Source organism: Manis javanica, chromosome 4 (genome assembly GCF_040802235.1).
Source record: "Manis javanica isolate MJ-LG chromosome 4, MJ_LKY, whole genome shotgun sequence".
Taxonomy (NCBI): Eukaryota; Metazoa; Chordata; class Mammalia; order Pholidota; family Manidae; genus Manis; species Manis javanica.
The window spans coordinates 12,189,720-12,214,040 of record NC_133159.1 but is presented as its reverse complement, the minus strand read 5'-3'; the positions used below and the strand labels follow the sequence as shown (position 1 = coordinate 12,214,040).

General features: G+C 43.3%; 1 protein-coding gene across 2 annotated transcripts; it reads left to right on the top strand.

Moving 5' to 3' along the window:
• The first annotated feature begins 167 nt into the window (after positions 1 to 167).
• On the top strand, positions 168 to 24,321 carry SDHB (succinate dehydrogenase complex iron sulfur subunit B). 2 transcript variants are annotated; one of them, XM_017655066.3, is made up of 8 exons: positions 168 to 326; positions 9,984 to 10,111; positions 14,523 to 14,608; positions 16,658 to 16,794; positions 17,414 to 17,530; positions 20,172 to 20,273; positions 21,523 to 21,645; positions 24,093 to 24,321. In XM_017655066.3, the coding sequence occupies exons 1-8, from the start codon at positions 255 to 257 to the stop codon at positions 24,168 to 24,170; spliced, it is 843 nt and encodes a 280-aa protein (XP_017510555.1). In that variant the 5' UTR covers positions 168 to 254; the 3' UTR covers positions 24,171 to 24,321. The 2 variants fall into 2 exon arrangements, with proteins under 2 accessions (XP_017510555.1, XP_036855749.1); XM_036999854.2 differs by lacking the exon at positions 20,172 to 20,273.

The following is a 24,321-nucleotide window of genomic DNA, read 5'->3' as shown; positions in this document are numbered from 1 at the left end:
GACCGTTACTTTACCAATGCAGTAGGCCGATTGGGCATGCGCCGGTCCACCGCAACTGCGCACGCTCAAGTCGGCTTTCTCCGCTTTCCCTGCTGTCCCCTGAGACACCGGAAGCCGCCTCCCACTCCACTCGGTGGCTTCTGCGTGGCTAGCTGGCCCTCTGGGGGCGCTGGCTCGGCGCCGCAGTGCCCGGCGGGAAGCCGGCGGAGAGCGACCTCGGGGTTACGGGGCGGGGCTCGACGTCAAGAGCCAAGATGGCGGCGGCGGTCGGAGTCTCCTTGAGGCGCTGGTTCCCGGCCACAGCCCTTGGCGGAGCCTGCCTGCAGGTGAGCTCCGGAGCCGGAGGGAGAGGGCAGGCGTGGAAGTCACGGAGACGGCCTGGAGCTGAGGGCGCGGCGGGGGAGGCTGAGGGAGGGCTGGGCAGGGCCTCGGGGAGGCTGAGAACCCACTCCCCACCGCGTAGTGCTCTGATTTGGGCCTGGAGCATCCCTGTCGGTCACCTTTCTGCCCGCCGCCGCAGCCTGTCACTTAGTCAGGACGAAGGTGATTTTATTAAGATAACAACAAAAAAGTTCAGAGAGAGGACTTAAATTGCCCAAGGTCACATGGCAAGTGACTGTCTGGTGGAAGCAAAATTCGAATCCCAATATTTGGGTTCCAAGTCCGTTTTCTGTTACCTTACTACCGCCTATGTGGAAAAGACAGCCCGGAGGAAGCGTGAGCGATGGGAACTGGGAAGCGAGGTGTGTCTCCTCCGGCGTTGAGAGCTCGAAAGAGGGACTGGACTGGGACTGGCAAGGAAAGGGCGGGTGAAGTGTAGGGGACAGGGCAGCGGAAGGAAAGGGGAAGGAAAATCCGCTCAGTCCCCTGAAGGATCTGAACCCTTCCTCTAGTGGGGCCTGCGGGGAAGACTGTTCCTTCCTCTCCTGTCATCCCCTCTGTGTCCCTGTTGGTAAAGGGCATATAATAATACCGACCTCAAAGCGTTTTGGCGTGCTTCACATAGGTGCAGAGCTTGACTTGTGTACATTATACATCGTGCGTGATAAGTTTCCCCACCCGCTTTGTATTGGCAGGAAACTACACACTTCTGATCTAAATGGGAACGTTTGGAAGGGGAAGAGGGAAGGGGAATTGCTATTTCATGCACAAAGGAATATGAATTTTCAGATCTCTTTCTTTTTTTCCTACTCTGGGCTCCTCAGCAACCCCGGTAAGGTGGGCGAGCAAGAATTCTTCCCTCCTTTTTAGAGACTTGAAAATAGGTCCCAGAAAATGTTATACTTGCCGAAAATATGGCCAAGAACTGGTAGATCCAAGACCTAAATCCAGTTTTTTAAACGTAGCACGTGACAAACTCCCAGCACAGATACGGGCACATGGTACGTGAACAAGAAATATTTAGTTCCTTTCCCCTTCTTGGCACTTAAGAGAATCTCTCTCATTTTAAGTACCTGCTCCGACTGCGTAACACAGTACATATAGCCTGTCTTCTAATGCTAACTCTTCCCAATAATGCTGTATGTGAACTTGGACGAGTCATACAGTCTTTCTGAAAAAGGGAGTTAGGGGAAGACCACTACCTACCAGATCAAGCTGGTGTCCTCTGAACATTATATTGATGACTGATAATGACCTTGTTTGCCAGTTCCTTTTATAGTTGCTGAGCAAGCATTATGTTGTGAGAGCTCCACCAATGAGAGGGAATTCTAAAGCTCAGGTCCCTCTTCCAAGAATGAATTGTAGAGAAGGCGAGTTTCATAGGTCAGTGTTTAATTCCAGGTGAGGCCATTGGAGGGCCTTCTGAGGGCAGAGAAACAGAGAGGCCCTCCTCATCTCACTTGCAGGAATGTGCGTTCGTACGCACAAAAACCACCTCAGAAGACTCCAGTAATGAACTTGATATATTACGTATGGTTAATTTCAGTTTTCTCAAACTCTAGGACACAGCAGGATTTCTCTTCTGAATTCCTTTTATGCATTAGTCTGCACCCTGAACCACAGTTCCACTTGTATTTAACTGTAATGTATTAACTGTTGTTTGTGTTGCCTTTATTTCTTCATCTAAACTATGGACTCCTTTAGGGCAAGTACCACCGACTTTCACTTTTATATCTCATTGCTTGTACCATTGGCCAGGCTTAGGCTGCCTATCTGCTGATCAGAATAATATGAGAACTGCTCATGTTGCCAGCATTGAAAAGCAGAAATTATTTTCTGGACTGTCCTAGAACTTGGCCCCTCCAGTTAATCTCATGAAGTAGATTTTGATACTCCCTACCCCTTTCCAAAAGAGGAAGTAGGACCAAAGAGGTTAAGTAACTTGCCAAAAAGCACGCAGCTACTAAGAGGTAGTGCTTGGATTTGAGGCAGTGCCACCTATACGTTTCAGACACAAACCTGCAACCTTCTACTTTACTCAGGTTTATAAGATCTCCTTGCCTTCCTTCTCTCCATTTCCATACCTTTCCCCCAAATCTGCATCTATTCTATCGAGCCCCAAGCCTGCTCTTAAGGAAGCTTTCCTAAAGGATGACATGCAGCCTTCAGCATGATCCAGAATTCACCCTTCTCATCCTCAGTTGAGTTCAATCCAGTTATTGATTATCTTGCTTCCTGAACTTAAATTATAAAGTTAATCTTATCCAAGATTTCCTAGAAAGGAGCGCCAGCCTTGAATACTTACTAGTTTGCAGATTGAGGAGAAAGTTTTTGAGGGATTCTTCTCCATTGTGGGTTAATAAAAATTGCTGGACAGGCAACAAAGAAAAACTCAGATTTTTGCCCACCTTCCTACTTCTGCCCATATATTCTCTCTTTCCTGTTACCATGGGAGATTTGGCAGTACTCCTAATGTTAACCCTTCACTCATGCTCTAGATCCCGTCACTTACTGAAAGAGCGCTGCCAGGAATTCTCTCTACTCTTACCAGTTTTCCTTCTGCATCAGAGCAGCAACACCATGCTGTGATTTCTCCCTTCTTAAAGCCATATCCAGCCACCACCCTGTTTCTCTATTCTTCTGTAGAAAAACTTCTCAAGAGATGTCTAAACTTGCTGTCCAAAAATTCATCTCCTCCCATCTTCTTTTTAACCTACTGCAAGTTTTTCTCCCTCACCACTTCACTGAAATTGCTTGTGTCCAGGTCACCAGTGACCTTGACTTTGTTAAATTCAGTACTCATCTCAGTTCTCATGATACTTCTCTCTCGGAAGCATTTGTCACTGTTGTTCACTCCCTTGTCGGAACACTTTCTCGCCTGACTCCCAGGACATCCCGGGCTCCAGGTTTCCTCTTCTGCACATTGGCTATTCTTTCTGTCTCCTTTTGCTGATTTCTGATCACCCCAAATGCTAAACATCAGGGCTCAGTCCCTAGGCTTCTGCTTTATAGACACTCCCTTGAGCTTTAGATACACCTATCTGTATATACTGATAACTCCTAAATTTATGTCTATAGCCCAGACCTCACCCCAGATCCGCAGACTCAGATGGCCACCCAATTACATTCTCAAAATCTCCACATGATGTCTACTAACACATCATAAACTTTGCCCAAAACCAAAATCCTGTCACTCCCTCTTGCCAACCATACACCACCCTTCTCCCATTTCAGTTGATGGCAACTCCATCCTTTGTGTGGCTTGGGCCAAAAGCTTTGGAGTCGTCCTTGCACTTTGCCTCACTCTCACATCCCATCTGTGAGCAAATCCTGCCAGTTCTTTCTTAAAATGTATTCATAAACTAACTACTTCCCTCCCTTCACCATTTCCACAGCTACCAGCCTGATTCAAGCCATCATCATCCCATAGCTGGTTATTGAAATCGCTTCTTAACCTGGTCTTCTTGCATTCATCTTTGCATCTCTGCAGTTGATTCTCGAAACAGAAGCCAAAACGATCCTTTCAGAACTTAAGTCTGACTTTGTCACTCCTCTGCCCCAAACACTCCGATAATCTTGTACCTTAGGGTAAAAGCAGAAATCCTTAGAAGGCACTATGTGATCTGTGTCTACCTTTGACTTCCTGATTCCCTCCCTCTCACTCCATTTTCAAGTAACACTGGCTGCTTTTTTGCTCCTCAAACTCATTTCCGCCTCAGGGTATTTGTGTCAAGTGTTCCCTCTGCCTGATTTGCTCCTCCCCTAGGTACATGTATGGCTTGCTTACCCACCTCTTTCAGGTCTTTGCTCAGCTGTCACCTTTCCAGTGAAGTCTTCCGGGGCCACCCCTTTTAGAACTGTCGAATTTTAACTGGGATCCTCATCCCCATCCCCTCTGCTCGCTGCCATTGCACTTAGCTCCACCTGACATCGTATAGATTTTATTTGTGTGGATCTCCTCCAGCCACTGTGTAAGCTCCAGCAGAGTTGGAATATGTGTTTTGCTCTTGATCCCCAGGGCCTAGAACACCCCTTGGAACATGGTAGCCACTGTGTCATTGCTTAGGGAATAAACAAATGAATGACCGTGTCTGGGCCAGTAGTTCTTGTTAACTGTATGAGTTGAGCAACAATTTCATCATTCCTTAGATTTGTTTGGGAGAAGAAATTATCTTTTTGTACTATTCTGTTTTGCCTTTGCATTTCACAGGTATAGAGGCCAAAGGTTGGGCTTTGGAGTCAGGTCACCTGTGTTTGAATCCTGGCTCTTTTGTAATCTGATCTTATTCTTTTTTTTTTTTTTGAGAGGGCATCTCTCATATTTATTGATCAAATGGTTGTTACACAATCATTAATCAACCCCAAGCCTAATTCTCAACAGTCTCCAATCTTCTGAAGCATAACAAGATCTTGTTCTTTTTTTAAACCGAGAATAATAAAACTTTCCTCGAAGAGATATTGTAAAGGTGAAAGATAATTTAGTACAACATCTGGCACGTGGTAAGGGCTCAGTGAAAGAAAGCCATTAGTATTACTTTTACTTTTACTATGAACACCTACAAAACAAATTTTTAGATTTCTCTGTTGTGGGGCTTTTTTTTATAATCACAGCTGCCGTTGTACTGTGGTTTAACTCTTCCTGCAGCCCTCAAGATGAGCCAAGCTGCATCCGTTTTAGAGCCACAGCCACTTCTGGTCATTTTGATTTCAGTCTCTCTTCTCCACATTCTTGTTAGCATCCTGTTACCCCACCAAGTGTGGTATAAAAAGTATTTTTAACTCAAAATGAATTTAAATTAATTTTGAAAAAAAAAATATTAGTAACACTTTGTGGTACCCCAAATTTTATGTTGGGGTTTATTGCCTTATGATACTCTGTTGCCATGCATCCTTGCATTGCTTTTATCTCACATCATTCATATATAAAACTTTTAAAATGATTTCTAAGCCTAATCCCTATTTTGGAAGAGCTGCATGATCAAGTCTAGACTTTTTATCTTTGTAGAGTGGATATGAAGCCAACTGAAGTACTAGAAAGAGGTGTTAAAGTGAGGACCCATCGCAAGTAACCATTGTCATCTTTGATAGGATGTGCCTTTTTCGGAGTGAACTGAGCTTTAATTGAGCTAGAAGTCTGTTGCCCACTGACAGTACTGTTAAGTCAAGCTTAAGAACCATGGAGTTAAAGCTAACAAATCCAATGCCTACGTTCTGTTTAAAGTCTGAGTTTCATTGATGTTTGGTAAAAAATGTCAAGGAGGTATGTGTATATGTATCTATATATATATATACACACACACACACACACACATATATATATATATATATATAGGTACCATTAATCTATAATTACATGAGCAATATTATGTTTACTAGACTCCCCCCATCATCAAGTCCCCCCACCACATACCCCATTACAGTCACTGTCCATCAGCATAGTAAGATGCTGTAGAATCACTACTTCTCTGTGTTGTACAGCCCTCCCCCTGCCCCCCCCCACACACATTATGAAGGAGGTATATTTTTTAAAAGGCATTTTGTCCCTGCCCCCCTACCTCCTGCCTCAGGCACAGCGGCCACCCACCTTAAGCAGTAGTTCGGCAGTTTCTTAAAAAACTAAATGTGCAGCTACCATACAGCCCAGCAGTTGTACTCCTGGGCATTTATCTCAGAGAAATGGACTCCTGTTCACAGAGAAAACTGCACACAGCATTTGTTACAACCTTACTTATAATAGTCAAAACTGGGAACAACCTAGATATCCTTCAGTGGGTGAATAGCTAAACAAACTATGGTATATCATACCATGAAATGCTGCTCAGTAATAAAAATAAATAACTATTGAGGAATACAACAGCTTCGATGACTCTCCAGAGAATAACTGCATGAAAAAAGAAGAAAAGCCAATTCTGAAAGGTTACATTCTAGACGATTCCAAATTACAGAAATGGAAATAGGTTAAGGAGTACGGGGAGGGAGTCATAAGGGACCTGGGTTTGTCACTAAAAGAGCAGCTAGGAATCTTTGTGGTGATAGAAACTCTGTCTTAATTGTGTCAATGTTAATGTGGTTCAATGTTAATATGGTTGTGAAATTGTCCTATATTTTTATACAGTGTTACCATTAGAAGTTGAACAAAGGGTATATGGGATCTTAGTATTAGTTCTTTAACATGCATGTGATTCTACAATTACTCCAAACTGAAAGTTTAATTTTTTGAAAACCTGGATAAACAGAACAACATGAATGAACTGGGAAGCATTATGCTGAGTAAAAGAAGCTAGACATAAGATGTACTGTCTGATTTCATACTGTCTGATTGCATTTATATGAAAGTCTATAAAAGGCAAATCTAGTGATAGAGCAGTTGTAAGAGGTAAGGAGAGGACATTGTAAAAGAACACTAGAGAACTTTCTGGATGGAAATTATAGTAGTTACACCACTTATCAAAAGTCATCAAATTATACATTTAAAATGGGCAAATTTTACTGTAATGAATTATATCTCATTAAAACTAACTAAAAATAAAGGTGGGACATTAAGCAAAAGGCTGCTGGAGCAAATATCTTCAGAAATCTTTTTCTTTTCACTCCCTCCACTTGCTCTTAAATACCACAAGGTGGCATTAGCCAAATGTCCCTCATTTTACAAAATGGAGTCCCTAGTGGAAAAATGTTCATTTGTAGAAATGACTTTCTTATTGATGATGTTAGCCAGCTTGGTGATAAGGTAAAATAAGGCTTTCATCTTCACCTTCACTTTCATTTTTTTTTTAAGTATTTTCTTCTTTCATACTGACAGCTGATATTTATATTTTCAGCTTTACTTAATTTGGGGCACTTTTTGCCAGCAAATAGCAAACACCATTGCATATCTTGTAATCACTCAACTAACCTTTAGAGTTTTTACTTTCTTTAACAGTTTATAAGAGAATTAACTTTCCTGGAATAGAGTCTGAATTTTTCTGTATGTATGTTGGAGGTACTTAAAGTTGCTCTTTGGACTGCCAGGATCCTCCCGTCTGTATCACCATAGCTCAGCAGGACTTGGTGTGGTCTCTGCGTTGTTCACTGTGCCTAAGCGGAAAAGGGCTTCAAGGACTATGGGATGGGGACAGCTTGTTGACTTACATTATAAGTTAATGACATGTGCAGAGGAGTGTTTTTGTTTTATTAATGGTTTGATTTCACTTGCACTATTCAGCCTTTTAAGAAACATTTAAAATAAGCCACATTTTTACATTAGCTTAATGCTCAGTTTTTGCTCTTTTCTTCAGTCTTTCTTAACCATGGGTTGAACTGCTATGTGCAAAGGCATGGACCAGGTATGCCGGGAGATGTAGAATAAATTTACCCTCTTCCATGCTGGTAGTGGTTAATTTTATCTGTCAGTTTTCTGTGTCAGCTTGACTGGGCCACAGTTTGGCCACAGACAGTTGACAGATTATTCTGGGTATTTTTGTGAGGGTGTTTTTGGATGAATTTAACATTTAAATCAATAGACGGAGTAATGCGGATTGCCCTCCCTAACGTGAATAAGCCTCATCCAATGAGACGAAGGCCTGGGAGAACAAAAGGCTGACTCTCCTCCATATAAGAGGGAATCCCCTCTCCCAGAGTGCTTTTCAAACTGGGACATTGATTTCTTTTCCGGGCTTTGAATTCAAACTAGAACATCAGCAGATCCTGGGTCTTGAGCCTGGTGACCTTTGGACTAGAACTGTCATTGGCTCTCATGGTTCATAAGCCTTTGGGCTTAGACTGGATTTACATCATTGGCTCTCCTAGTTCTCCAGATGGCCACTTGCAGCTCCTAGGGCTTGTTAGTATCCATTATCATGTAAGCCAATTCCTTATAATAAACCGCTTCTTGTATATATGTATATGTATATACATGTATATTTGTTTATATGTGTGTTTTTATGTGTACATGTTATTGGTTGTTTCTCTGAAGGACTCTGACTAATATACACTCCCTCAAGGAATTTAGGACATAAAGAGAAGACAGCACCAAGAGAGACCTGAGAATATTCACAAACAAATGTGATAGTACAGTGTTTGGGAGCATGGGTTCTAGTGTCAGACAGACCTGGGTTCCAGTCCTGGCTCCTCTCATTAGCTCTGGAATGGTATGCCCATCACTTGATGATCTCTGAGCTTCATTTTCTCATTTTTAAAATGTCGATTTATTGGAGTCATTAATAGAAAGCATTTAATACAGTGCTGGCAATAATAAATAGTGACATTAAAAATGATTATGAATTTAAATATAAAACTTTTTTTGAGCAGTAGCACTCTTTTTGCAAATATGTTCTTATGGGGAACTGTTCTTACTGAAGGAGGCCCACCCTCTTAACCAGACCCTATCACAGCAACCCCTGAAGCGGCAGCCAGGATTCCTTGGCCTACTACGTCAAGCCCACCGAAAGAGAATGTAATGCCCAGGAGATGTAATAGAATCATCATAGAGAGCAGGACTCAGCTGTTTGCCAGTTCTCCTAAATTTATTTTAATATACAGTATTCTTTATCTTATTTCCTGCCATAGTGCTGTGAACTGAGTGTTTGTATTCCCCCAAAATTCATATGTGGAAGCTCTCATCCCCAGTGTGATGATATTTGAAGATTGGGCCTTCGAGAGGGAACTGGGGTTAGATTAGGTCATGAGAGTAGGGCCCTTATGAAAAGAGGAGACATGAGATCTCTCTCTCTCTCTGCCATGTAAGGATATAGCAAGAGGGCAGCCATCTGCAAACCAAGAAAAGGGCCCTCACCAGACACCAAATCTGTCAACACCTTGATTTTGGACTTCCTAGCCTCCAGAACTGTGAGAAATAAATGTTTGTTGTCAAAGCCGCCCAGTCTGGGTTTTTGTTACAGCAGCCCAAACTAAGACACCTAATCTAAAAACACCAGCATCTTGTTTTGAACAACTTCAGTAGCTTTCTCATTGTTTTCCCTGATGTTGTCTGATAATTCTCAAAATGTGAAAAGTGATATTCTTCACAAAAATAAAAATGATTATGTCACCTACCTGATAACAAATTTTTGTTAGTTCTTACTGCTCTTAGGATAAAATCAAAACTTATAAAAGTCTTTCTTGACTTCCTTACATCTTCCACTCTATACCTCCTTAAGCCACCCTACCTCACAGTAGACTCTTGCAGTTCCACGCAGATGAGGCATGCTGTCCCCCATCCGGCTCTCCTCACATTGTTCCCTCAGCTAAGAACACTCCTACTGCCCTCAATTCCTGTTCATCAAGCCCCAGCTTAAATATAACTTCTGGGGCTATCCCTGACTTTTACTAGTGTAAGTCCCTGCTATATTCTTCCCTGTTATACTGTGTGTGTGTGTGTGTGTGTGAATATTTAATTTTTCCTTGCTCACTACAAAGTAGATTCTTTGAGGGCAGAGGCTTTTACCAGCCCACATGACCATGTCTGGTGTGTGATTGGTGTGTATAGTATTTGTTGGAGACTGGATGTCAGTAATGGGTGGGTTTGTATCCAGTATTGTAGTTTATAGTGCCAGTTAAGTAGAAGGATTTATCTGGTATTTAAAACTTTTTTTTTTCCTTTCTGTGAACTTTTTAAATTTCAGGCATGCCGAGGGGCCCAGACAGCTGCAGCCACAGCTCCCCGCATTAAGAAATTTGCCATCTACCGATGGGACCCAGACAAGACTGGAGATAAACCTCATATGCAAACTTATGAAATTGATTTGAATAAGTGAGTATCTGTGAGAGCTAGGTATTTGATAAACAAAGGTCAGCACACATTTAAGGAAAAATCGAACACCAGTATTACAGTCTTTCAGAAAATAAGGAGTAATGATTTCCCAGTTTGTTTTATGAGGCCATAGTAACCTGATACTAAAATCTAACAAAGTCATTACAAAAAAGAAAGTTACAGATTCATATCTTTCATGACATAGACAGAAAAATCCTCAACAAAATTTTAGTGGGTCAGCAATCTATTAAAAGGATAATGCCTTAATGACCAAGTTAGGGTTTATCCCAGGAATATAAAGTTGGTTTAACCCTGGAAAAGCTATCATTGTAATTCACCATATTAACAGGATAAAGGAGAAAAACTGTAACTGCAAACTAGGAAAAGAAGAGAACTTCCTCAACTAGACACAGTATCTATGGAACAACCTACAGCTAACAGCATACCTAATTGTGGAATATTGAATAAGATCAGGAACAAAGCAAGCAGGTCCATCCTTCACTTCTGTTCAGCACTGGACTGGACATTTCAGCCAGTGCATTAAAGGCAAGTAATAGAAATAAAAGGCATGAAGAGTGGAATGAAGGAAGTAAAACTGCAAATAATATGATTGTATACAAAGAAAATTCCAAGAAATCTACAAGAACATAATAAGTAAATTTAGCCAGGTTGCAGGATTAAGGTTAATATACATAGATGAATTCTTCCCCTTCAGAATTTTACTGGAGGTTCTAATCAGGAAAGTTAGGCAAGAAGAAGAAATAAAATTGGAGAGGAGGAAGGCCACTTCCCAGATGACATGACCTTATATACAGAAAATGCTAACACCAAAAAACTATTTGAACTAATAAATTAGTTCAATAAGGCTGTAGGATACAAGGTCAGTATATAAAAATCAGTTGTGTTTCTGTACACTAGCAATATACAATCCTAAATTTTAAAAAAGATTCCATTTGCAATCCAAAAAAGAATAAAATGCTTAGGAAAAAACGTAGCAAAAGAAATCCAAGACTTATACACTGAAAGTGATAAAACATTGTTAAAAGAAGTTAAAGAAGATCTAATAAATGGAAGGACATCCCATGTTTGTGGGTTGAAAGAGTTAATATTTTTAAGGTGATTTATGGATTCAGCACAAGCACTATCATTTTTTTATGTGCCCACCAACCATTTTTTGCGGAAATTGACAAACTGATCCTAAAATTCTTAGGGAAATTCAAAGGATACTGAATAGTCAAAACAATCTTGATTTCTGTGTATAAAAATGTTATATGCAGTGTTTTATGTAATAGGGAAGGATTTTAAGCAACCTAAGCATCCTTCCATAGGAAAATGGTTTAAGTGATTACAGTCCTTTCGTAGAGTCACTGAGTAAAGAAAGCAAGATGCTATTCTATTTGTTGCCCTTTTTTTTTTAAGCCTGAGAAAATTCATACCAAACTCTTAATAGTGCCTACCTATTATGAAATTTAGAGTGAAACAATTCAAAGGGAGGGCTCTGGCTTTTTAACTTTGTAATTGAAATTTTTCTAAGATGCAGATACTAGCTTTTGTAACTTAAAAAATTAATAAAGAGAACTGTTGTAATTTAAAACGTGCCAGGATAAGAATAAACAGATTATTAGAATAAAAAAATAGTTCCAAACAAAATAGACTTCACTTTAATGAGGTTCTGGTACCAGAAACTGGGAGGAAGCATCAAACATTAGAAGCAAAAGATTTTGTTAAGTCAGTGATTTGGAGCAATTAATTAACAATTTTTGCAATTTGGGGGGAATAATTTAAAATTGTAAAAACTAGAAGAAAATCCAAAATACTCGTGAAACGTCAGGAAGAGGCATGGCGGGCAGTATTAGAAGGGAAAAGGTGGTCAGTTTTAACAGTGTAAACATTTAAGTTGTGTGTTTATGTTTAAAAAATTCTGTTAACAAAATTAGAAGTCAAATAACCATTTGCTAGTTGAGGGTAGGAGGTTGGGGAGGGAGCAGGATCAGCACAGGTGGAATAGATGCATGCTATTGTGACACACAGTTTGGTCTCCTCCAAGGTTTCCGCCTCCTAGAACCCTTGTAATCCTGAATGTTAAGAGCTATAGGGTCATCCTTTGTTATAATACTTTCATTTTTGTTCTGGGTTCTTAAAATAACTTCAGATAAATAATAAAAGTAAAATGGGTATCTCTTGTTATTCCTAACAGACCTCTTTCAACCACACTGGAGTTTATGTTAATGAGGTTATTTTCATTGAGCTCCTAGATAACCACAAATTTGTGGGTTGGTTGCTAGGGGAACCAGCCACAGTGATTAGAGGGTGGGCACTGTCAGCCCCAGCCCCTGACCTGGGAGGGGAGAGGGTCTAATGGCCAGTTATTTGATGATGTGTGCCTTCAGGTAATGCAGCCTCCATGACTCCCTGAAGTTGGGGGTCAGAGCTTGGGTTGGAGATGTTGGGAGGGTGGCCTGCCCGGAAGGGCACGAAGCACACAGAAACTCTCTGCGGCGCTTCCCACATACCTTGCCCCATGTAAACAAGTAATAAGTAAACTGTTTTTCTGAGTTCTGTTAGCCACTCTAGCTAATTACTGAACCCAAGGAAGAGGTCATGAGAAGCTCCAATTTATAGCCAGGTGATCACCTGGTTTGCATAGGTGCCACCCTGGACTTGTAGTTGGCATCTGGGGAGGGAGAAATAGTCTTGCGGGACTGAGCCCTTAACCTGTGAGATCAGGTGCTGTTGCCAGGTGGGTAGTGTCAGAATTGAGTTACATTGTGAGACACGCAGCAGGTGTTGCAGAATTGCTTGGTAGGGGAAAAACACCCACATGTTTGGTGGCCAGAAGTGTCAGAAGTGAAGCCTTGGGAGTAGTAGTACAGAAAAACAAAATTTTTCCTTTACAGAATGATAGGCCCAGATCTTAAAAAAAAAAAAATCCAAGATCTCAGTAAACAAAGATACAAAGAACCTGGACAGAATTAGTGTATAGAATTGGTCGACTAGAATAAATGCTCCATGCAAGCAAGAATTTTCATGTTTTGTTCCCTGGTGTATCTCCTGAACCCAGACGAAACCTGGCATAGAGCAAACTTTCAATAAATAAATAGTAAGTGAAGAAAAAATCAGTTTATGACAAATATTCAACCATTGTAGTAGAACACCGACAGTAACACTTCTGCACTCTCAGAATAGCAGGGGTTTTTAATAGTTCCCAGTGTTAACAAGAGCACAGTGAAAAGAATGTATATTGCTGACAGAGACACAGTTAATGCGGATGGTTAACTAATTTTATTGTGGCAGGCATTTCACAATGTATACATATATCAAATACCATGTTACCTAAAATTCACATAATGTTATTTGTTAATTATATCTCTATAAAGCTGGGGGGGAAAGAAATACAGATAATGCTAAAGGATATTGGGGGAGGAGGCATATTTTTTAAAATCCCATACATAGAAAAATACTGACAGGAATCGGGGTGGGGTGGCATCTAGGAAATACATTTGTTGAGCACATACCTGTGGGCCAGGTACTGAGTATGAAAACTGCATATTTTTATTTATTCCTCATAATAATACTGTGGTATAAGTATTAGCTCCATTTTACAGATAAAGAAACTGAGGCTCAGAGAGAGTAGGTATTTCCATAGAGTCATGGTCTCTGCATCATGTTAACTGTAGTTAGACTAAATGCATATGGCAGACCCTGCTGTAAGGGGTTCATTTTCCTGTGTATTAACTCACCTACAACAGCTGTGTGAGATGTAGCTTTGTAGTTGGGAAGTGATGAAGTGGTTTGCCTATAACCTACACAGCAGGATTCAGGCCAGGCTTTTGGACACCAGGCCTGTGCTCCAGACTCCAGGTCCACTGCTGCTGCCCTTAGCACTACACCTCTGCCTCCACGTGCATGGGACACTCTGCTGTGGATTAGGGGATGGTGGGTGATTCACTTTCTTTCATTCTCTGTACTTTCCTCTGTCTCTGTCTCACATTTTCTGTTGTGGTTGTGTATTATTAACTGACCATTTAAAGCTACCTATTGTCTGGATCCTACAAATGAAACTCAAATATGAAATATTTGGGAAAACATTGCAAGAAGCTTTAGAGGAAAAAAACAAAAGTTGCCAGTGTATAAAAGTTTCCTAACCTAAATATCTTTCTACTTCTTTAGCTTCCCATTTCCTAGAAATGTGTATGGGGTGTGATCATCCACATAGACCTCTGCAGTACTTAAAGTGTATAAGAATGTGAGAAAATAAAACGGGGAAAAATTCTGAGTGTGACCTGAGAAGGGCAAATGGATAAGAGCAGCTAATATATGCAGATGTCTTGGATTATATCATGGTAAAGTGTAGGGAGTTTGAACTTCACATAAATTCGACTGGGGTTTTTTGTTTTTATTTTTTTATCAGATGTGGTCCTATGGTGTTAGATGCTTTAATCAAGATTAAGAATGAAATTGATTCTACCTTGACCTTCCGAAGGTCATGCAGAGAAGGTAAGCATTTCCTTCCCTGTTAGGTCTCAGCTGCTTATGTTCTGGTCCCCAAAAGATGCCTGGGCTGGCCAAAACTGGAGATACCTGAAGAACAGCTGCGGTGCTCCGCCAGGTGACCTTGCTGTGCACCATACTTCCTGGACTTGAGTAAATGTGTCAGAAATTTGAACTGTGCTACAAGTTGGGGTGTCTGAGTTTCCTTCCCTTCAGGAGCTTCCTGTCATGTGGTTACTATATGTGGCAGTCCCTGTGAGCTGCTGCATCCATCAGGGATTGTCTCAGATATATATGCTAGCTGGCCACCTCTGCACTGCTCTGCTCATGGGTGGTGGTGGGGGAGCAGTGGAAAGTTACTACTGTCTTTATGGCACCCCTGGCCCTAATGGCCATGGAACAGTCTTTGTGTGCAAGGCCCTATTCTGCGTACTCTTCATGAGATAGACAGGTGCTAGTATTATTTACATTCGGTGTACAGACGAAGAAACTGAGGCCCAATGAGGTTAAGAAACTTCCAAAAGGACACAAATCATGAGTTGGGGACTAAGGAGTCAGCCAGTTGCTGATTCCAGAGCTGTGCTCTCAGGAATGCACCCCACTGGATGAGCCGGGAAACCTGGGATAAAACCAAAACAGGGTAGCCTGAGCTAAGACCAAGGACTGTGATACAACTTTCTTCATAAAATAACCTTCCATAAAAGGAAAAGTCACTATAGATACTGGCCCATTGCTTCTTACCTTCTGCTATACATTTCAAACATTTAAAGTCTTCTAAGACATCTGTGTTGATTCAGCTAATCTTACAGGATTAGATTTAATGTAGCAAATGCTGACAGATTCTATGATAGTTTGGCTGTGTCCTGCTGTTCAGGGAACATTCTGCTATAACTAAATACCATCCTGCCCCATGTAAGTCTTGGCAACATAGGAAATTTAGATGCTTTTCAGTAACCTTTCCCCACAAGACTCTTTCAGAGCCAAGAACATAAGGTGTGGCCCATCTGGACTGAAAAAAAAAATGAGGCAGAATGATATTAATTGCCACTCCTTTTTCTTATTGCTTATTAAGAGAATGTCCAGGGGACCTTTTTAAGAGGTTTATTTATTAAATCATATACCATTTCTTACAAAAGCTTACTGGTTTGGTTGGAGGCTAGGCATACATAAATGTATCAGTAATATTTAGTCTCTTGGAGAACTTTAGGAATATTTGCTTAAGACAGACCTTTGTGTTCCTTTATACTCTAAGATCTACAGGAGACGGAGAGTATATAGTCTTATAAAAGTGATAACCCAGTGCAAATCTACAAGTCATTACACTCTTTGGCCTGATGATCTTCAAAACAGCTTCAGAGGAGTTCGGTTGCAAAATCATTTTTAAACTAAAATTTGCATACACAGGAAATGAGCCCAACCTAAGAAAATTCTCATTTAGGTCCTTGATCAGCACCTTATTTTTGCTTGGTTTGGTTGGTTTTGTTTTCACATTAGCTCATTCTTCTTGGAAAGTGAGTGCTCGGGCAGCTAGTGTGGGTCTCTCAGCCGGAGGGTGGGACAAGGGAGACAGTAGAACGAGAGCTCTGTCTAGATCATCTACCCAGGCGTCAGCCTTAAAACGGCCAAGACAGTGTTGATTTGCTCTGGGGTATTGTATCTGTTAAAGTGAATTCAAATTACAGTGGCTTAAAAAAACAAGCTGGTTTTTCCCTCAAAATACATGACGCGTTGAGCTAGGACTGGTGTGGGAACCCTGTGATGCTCCCAGCGCCTCAGGCTCCTTCTGTCCTCCAGCGCCATTCTGAGCACGTAGCTTCCAACCTCAGGGTTGCCTTGTGGTCACCAATGGTCTTCAGAACGACAGCGGTTAGACCTCCATTCTAGGCAGGAAGGAGGAGGACAAGGAAGACGGGCAGCAGAGCGCTTCTCTCACAGGTGGGGTCCAGCCAGTGCTGCTCCTCAACGTGGGAGAGCGCAAGCAGCGCAGGAGAGAGACCTGGGAGCTGGGCTGGCGCGGGGCCCGGGTAAGGAGGCGTGCAATGTGCTTTCTCCCAGGTATTTGTGGCTCTTGTGCAATGAACATCAACGGAGGCAACACTCTGGCTTGTACCCGGAGGATTGACACCAACCTCAACAAAGTCTCCAAGATCTACCCTCTTCCGCATATGTATGTGATAAAGGATCTTGTTCCTGTGAGTTTCTGTGCCCCTCCCTCCCTTTCCCAGCAACCTCTCTCTCCCTCTCTCATTTATTTGTTTTTTTTAGGGGAGGAAGGAAGAGGAATATGTGTGTAATGCTATTAGTTCTTTGGGGCTTTTTTCTGCCTGAATTTAATTAAGGAATTGGAGCAGCGGAAGATAAACAGGCCTAGCAGATTCTCCAGCAGCTCATTTGATGAGGATTGTTTAGGAATTAACAGGGCACAGAATTTTAGAGTTGGAACAGTCCCCAAAATGAAGAATTTGGCCATAACTACAAAGAATTCATGTGGAAAGTACCAATTGGGAAAGTAACAGTTGTTCTGTGTTTTACTTTAAATTCCCTCCTTATAGTTGACCACCTTCACTGACCGGGCAAGTGGGGACAAAGGACTGTGGGACTGAAAAGTTCTCCGAGTGGTGAGGAAGAGATGTGCTAACCATACTTAACATTGAGCTTTTGTAATCTTGGCACATATCCATGCCAAAGGCAGAGAGTCTGACTTACGTCACAAGACAGAGAAGTAGTCAGTGTCCAAGAAATGGCATAAATAAGAATGCTAAGGGCTGTTGGTAGAATCTGACCCTTTTTTCTTCTTCCTCTTAACCTTAGGATTTGAGCAACTTCTATGCCCAGTACAAATCCATTGAGCCTTACTTGAAGAAGAAGGATGAATCCCAGGAAGGCAGGCAGCAGTATCTCCAGTCCATAGAAGATCGTGAGAAACTGGTCATTAGTCCCCATCTATTGTCTTGATTTGAGGAATTTGTGACAAAGATGTTTGCCAGGAAGTGTGGTTTGAGGGGACAGTGGGGAGGGTAGCCTTATGAGGTAATGCAGACCATTTAGTGGATTCTGGAAAGGAATTTCAAGAGCATCTGTCCAGGGGTTGGTCACCCACCATCTCAGGGCCGGGAGGGTAGGGTGAATCCCTGGGGGACCCGAGTGGGCGAGGTCGCTGGAGCGCCTGCCCTGCCTAGGGCTGCAGGTCCTTAGCTGTGCTGCCAGGATGTCCCTTTTTTTTAAAAAAAAGCCAGTGTGCAGACTGTTTGGTCATTAATGGCTGATGGCTAACTCAACTCTTTAACACAGGACAAGTAAAACACATCCCATTTGACAGATGGGAACAAAGCAGTGGCAGAGCTGGGACTAGAACCTTGATCTTCTTTCCTAACTTCATGTGGGGTCCTGCCGGGCCCTCTCACTCTCTTGGAGTTGCTGTTCCTCCGTACAGGCTGTGTAGTCTGCTCACGTGATGGACACCACCAGTGTGTGCTAGTCTCCTCTTGCGCTGCCTTTACCTCCTCTAAGAAGCTGATATACGTGCTTCCTCCCTGCACACTCACTGTCCTTGTGGAGAGGAAGAGGTGGCAAGGGGACCAGAGATGGGTCCAAACAACTTGCTTGCACAGGGCCAAGGACATGCCCACGTGGCCTCCACTTCATGCATTCTTTCAATACAGCACTTACCCTGAGAGAATCATTTACACACCAGTCTGCTAGCAGACGGAGTACGCCTCAAGGGCAGCGGCTGTCTTACTCCTTTCTGGATCCCTAGGCCCTGGCATATGTAATTTATCAATAAATATTGTGTGAATGAATGAATGAATTCTACCTTTTAGAAACCTTGGGGGATGTTTAGCTCCCTCTGCACCTAGTGAGAACTCCCAGCTCGTCGTCCTGGAGATGATGAAGGCCCACGCAGTGGTGTTCTAAGTCAGTGAGCAGCTGACTCCTCTTCCAGGAGTTTCTGCTGCTTTTTGAAGAGTCATAGCTCTGCCGCCACACTTCTAACTCCCAGGGAGTCTGGCAGATGCCAGGGTCCAGGTTGGAGCTGGCTGCTCTGGCCTCACTAGTCGTCTCATTCCTCAGCTTGACATGCTCATAGCTAGTAACCGTGTCCTCCGTGTGCTCTTGTGAAGAAATGAAGGGCTTCCCTGCATGTTTTCCAGAATCCATTTACTCATTTAAATACAAAACATTTGCTAAGCATTTTTTACTTCCTTAAATTAATGTGCTGAACATAACTTTCATGATTTTAGAAGTCATAATGCTCACTGTATATAATTGGAAAATACAGAGATCTATTTTGTAAATAATCGGTGAATTCCATCACCCAAAGGTAACCTCTGTTGAGAACTACCTTTGTTTTTCCTTTTTTATATTGCCTTGCATTTTTATGTAGCTGGGATCAAAATGTAAATAAATATGCTTTTGTATCCTGCCGTTTTCACTTATGTTATTGTGAGCATTTCCCCATGTTCTTAAAAATCCTTCATAAGGATTAGCTTACACTTTGCATTCTACTATTCCAAGTGTATGCACTGTGTATTATTTAACCATTCCAGTATTGATGAACGAGATTGTTTTCAATTTTTACTGTTAAAAATAAGGCTAGATAAACATCTTTAACTTTCAAGTTCTATCCAAAAAGTTAGTTGATTTCTTGTTAAGATTTTTCTATAAGTGAACTAAAGAATGAGTATAATTAACTAAGCCTATTAATCCTATGACCTTATGCATTCTGGACCCATGGGAGCAGTTTGTACTCCCATCTGCTGCCTGAACAGAACATAGATTTTGTTGAAGATTATGACCAACTCTGTGTCATCTGTTACCAGCTGTCACATCAACTGTCAGTGTGCCCTTCTGTTCTGATGCTTTTAATTGGTTTCTATTATTCCCAAAATCAGAAAGTCCAGTTTGCTAGAACTGGTTGGCAGATGAAGTCAATGTGCGAAGTGTTAGAGAGCAGGGGTTGCTGAATCACACTCTCTGGGGTCCCATCCCAGCTCTGCTACTTGCAGCTGTGTAACTCTCTTAATCTCTCTGAGGCTCAGTTCCTTACCCATAAAATGAGAGTCTAATTAGTACTCGCCCCATAGAATTATTTGATGATCAAGTGAGGTAAAGCACAGTCCTTACATATTATTTAGGATGATGTTGATGTTCCCATTGAAAACCTGAGGTGTCCTCTGCTGTACCCGGGCAGAAGCTGGTGGCACCACTAGATGCCCCAGCACCTGGGGCCTTTTTAATTTCTCCTGGACTGCAGTCTAGATGGTGAGGTTTCTCTATGTTTCTGTTAATTTTTTCTTTTGCTGTGGGGGTTATTGTTTATGAAAGGATAAGTGCGTTGTACTTGGACTTACGAACTCTGGGCACTAATCCAGCAAATGTCTACATTTCAATTCCAAGATCTTTCTTTTATGAATCTGATAAATCTCTGCAAACCACCCCTAGGATTTTGCCAAAATCTCACATGCAAGTAGGTGCTTTGTTCATGCACTGACCCCACACATCACATTTAATCCACTGAGGACATGACAGCCTCTGTCACGTGCTCCTGATAGGCAGTCTCTCCCCGCAGGACGGCCTCTACGAGTGCATCCTCTGTGCCTGCTGCAGCACCAGCTGCCCTAGCTACTGGTGGAATGGAGATAAATATTTGGGACCTGCAGTTCTTATGCAGGTAAGGTGCTCCTTAGTTCTTTTAAGAGAAACTCAAGCATCCAGACATCCAAAGGACAATGTATTGTTGGAAACCAGACATTCCAAGGAGCGATGTTTTCCTTCATTGGCATCCATTATAAACAGGGTCTTGGTTGTACCATCTTTATTTGGCTTTCAATAAATTTGGGGCTTCATTGGCAAAATGCCTTCATTGAAGTGTGATGAAGGGCACCCCAAAGGGGGGCGGCTTGTTTTTGGCAAAACCTGCCTTGATATTTGAAACACATTCCCTGTGCAGCTAGCTCTTCCCTACCCACTCACGCGCTCTCTGCAGGCTGAATCTACTAGAGGGCTCCCCACCTACTTCTCACAAGGATTTTTAATGTGCAGGTAGAGGAGGGGCAACTACCCGGTTGTAAAATTGGGAATCTTTCTCAGCTAATGAAAGCATTGTTTTTCATTGCCTTTCACCTTACAGTTCAGTGCAAAGAAAGTCACTGTCTTTGTTCCCAGAAAGCTTGTACTTTTTAGATTTGTGGTCAGTGCTTTTCACAAACTCTGAGGCAACAACGACAAAAAAAAAACCAAACTTCTCATTTCTCACTTGCCCACAAAAAGAGAAGTTCCATGGTTGTGACCACTTAGCAGTATTGATTCTCAACCACATTAAGGACTAGATAATATGGTACATTCGAAGTTGGCACCAGAACCCACGACCTGAATTGTTGGGAAGCGGAGATGTCCTCTCAGTATCACTGCTAGAACAGGCCGGTCACCAGCATGTTGATCACTTTTCACCTGGCTGATCTCAGGCTTCAGAGATGGACAGACTAATTTTAAAAATCAGTAGTGAGACAAGTATCACCCCTAGACAGTTCTGTTAAGTCATCAGTTAACTCAAAACAGTGGGTAGGTGCTATGAAGACAGATAAAGAGAGTCATATGATATATTCCCTGCCTTCACTAATTCATAATCTGGGTAGGAAGCTAATGGGCAACTTGAAATCGTTAGAAGATGGTGCCTGACCAAACATAATTAAGCACCAGGATACCAAGTGCAGTGTGGTTCCAAGGTTTGTGGGGATCACTAATCAAGGAGAGCTACAAAAGAGGGGGAACCTTTGCTTGAACGATGGCAAGAAGAGTGCGGAGACAAGGCATCTAAGCTGAGAGGTTGCCGTCTGCACTGCTGGAGCTTGGAGATGCACCAGAGGGCGGCCCTGGCCAGTTAAGATGGCAGCTCAGCTAATCAGTCCCTGTTCTCCCAGGCCTATCGCTGGATGATCGACTCCAGAGACGACTTCACAGAGGAGCGGCTGGCCAAGCTGCAGGACCCATTCTCCCTGTATCGCTGCCACACCATCATGAATTGCACAAGAACCTGTCCCAAGGTACGTGGTGGGGCTGGCAGCCCTCAGCGCCATCTCAGAGCTGGCGTGTCAGAAGTGGCATGTGCTCATGAAGAGGCCGTTGGCAGAGAGCAAACCTGGTGATTTGAGGTAGAGAGACCAGAGTGCACCTGCCATCTTAGTGGGGGGCAGGGCGCTCATCTCATGCTCAGTTGCAAGAACAGACTTGGCTTAGGCCCCCTCAGGAGAAGGGTTTATTTGTACGGTACACACAGCCGTCAAGGGAGTGGAGCATGCCAGAGGAATGCGTGGACAGGAGCCTGCGTTCACCCTGACTTTGTAGGAACCACAAGAGGCAGGCAGCTTTGAGGACTAGGTACCCTCGCTTGTCGCCATGTCTCCACGTCACAGTGTCTGTGTCAGCAGCACTGCCAGTCTGTTCTGCTCTCAAGCAGCCAGCCTGTTCTTTTTGCTCGTGTGTCTTCTGCTTACCGGGTTTTCAGCCCCTCTTCTTGCTCATACTCCCTGCTTGCTGGGCTTGCCCTAGCTTTTGGCTTCAGCCACCTGCCTGTCTTCTCTCAGCATTTCTTAGCTCAGATTCCTCAGAGAGAATCTCACTGGCCCAGCCCAGCTTTCCACAGCAGCCCACATCAGAGGTGGCTGGCCAGCTACGGGTTGGCTGTCATTTGAGCAGAGACTGGGCAAAGCCCAGTTTCACTTTGACGGTTGAGTGAGTAAGCAGGCAGCAAGATAGAAAACTCCAGGATGCCCAGTTAGCGGGGCAGAGGCAGCACATTAAAAATAGGAAATTAAACTGGGTAATTGCCTGGGTTTTGCCTGAAAACCTGGTGTTTCTAGAGGCGGTGCCCTCTGCCAGGTGCTTCTCATGCTTTTGGCATCTGGATCTGCTGTGGGGCCCGTGGGGGTCCCCAGCATGTGAGGGAGAGCACGGGCTCCAGTGTTCCAGGGCTCAGTCTCTGCCCAGCTCTTCCCCAGTGAACTCTGACTTGGGAGGCACGCTGAACCTCTAATGGTCTTGACAGTGCCTGGCACACGGTAAGCACTCAGTAAGTGGGGCCTTTTGTTGTTTAGAAAACCAGCGCCCAAATGGGCGCTGGGCCTGTTGGAGCCTGTCAGGGACAGCATCTGAGTGATGAGGCCTGGTGTGGGTGTTCCTTCAGAAGCTCTGCAGGGGATTCTGAGGTGCATTCCTGGGCACGGACCTGCGTGTGATGGGGCAGCAGACAGCCAAGAAGGCTGTGGAGCATGGAGGCCCTTACCTTCTCTGTGCCTGCCCTCCCCTGCAGTGAGGTAGGGATGGACACTGTGAGACCAGACAAAGCCCAGATCATTTGAGCTGAAGGGATGTGGAAAATCACCAAATGCAACCCATTTTCCAGATGCGGAAGCAGAGCCCGTAGGCAGGGTGGGGAGGGCAGCAACCTGCCAAGGTTCCCCTCAGGGCAGGGCAGGGCAGGGCAGGACTGGAGCGGGCCACCTGCCTCCCAGGGTGGTGCTCATCCTTCCAGCGTCCAGATAGGTGTACCCTCGGGTACTGACTAAGTTCCAAACCCTGTAGTAAACCGAAGGGCCTTTATCCTGCCCCAGCCCCTGCCCCCTCCCTGGAAGCAGCTGGTGCTACCAGTTTCTTATGGGCCCTTCCAGAAGTATTTTAGCCTTCTCACAAATGCACGTGTGTCCGTGTCCTTTTCTGCCTCTTTGATGTCACAGTCATCTGTTTTCATTTAATATATTTTGGAGATCATTGCATACCAGTCTTTGAAGAGTATCTTCTAGCTCCCTTTTTTACTCCCTAAAGATCTTTTTCTTTTTTTTTTTCTTTCCACACACTTTAATTTCTGGGTTGCCTAAAATGAGGGGACCCTTCACTAATCTCATATGAGCCCCTATCTGATTTTGCCAAATACTTGCTTGTCTCCCTTCCTGCTTCTGCAGGGCTGGTATCTCTTGGGTTTAATAATTGTGCCTCCTGCAGAGCAGATGTTTCAGCAAGGGCCAAACTGCAGCCAATCCCAGTGTGACTGGCCAGACTTAAGGTGGTGCCTATGAAGGGTTAACAGAGAGGGTCAATCTTCCACACGCCTTTGTTGACAGTAATGTTAAAAAGACAGAGATGTCTGGCCCATTTTGACGCTGGCTGTGGTCAGGGAAGACATGCTCTTTCCAGGATCTCTGTGGGCATTTAGAGAACATGGCTCTCCCCGCTCTGCCCTGGGTGTGTCTGCCTGGGACTGTGAGCCACCGCCCAGGAACTCAGCACGGCAGGGCTCTTTCCAGAGAGAGCTGAGTGTTTTTGATTGTGGAGACAGAAGAGGGCTCGTAGCCTAAAGCCCTGGCCTGCGGACGGCTTGATTGGCATTCCTCTTCCTTTGACATTATACCAGCTGTAGAGTTTTGCCCAAGGTCACAGGATTCTTCCATTGAGTTCCACTTACCACTTGGTATTGATTCTCCTGTCTTTTTTCAAGGGGCTAAATCCAGGAAAAGCTATTGCTGAAATCAAGAAAATGATGGCAACCTACAAGGAGAAGAGAGCTTCAGCCTAACAATTCCCAGGTTAAACCTGGCTATTACCAGCTCAGCTGAACAGAATTTATATCTAATTTGAGTTCCTTAAAGGGTTTGATTTTCCATGAATGCCAAATGTATGATAAAAATTTTAAGGAATAAATGTTATTATACTGTGTTTTTCTCACA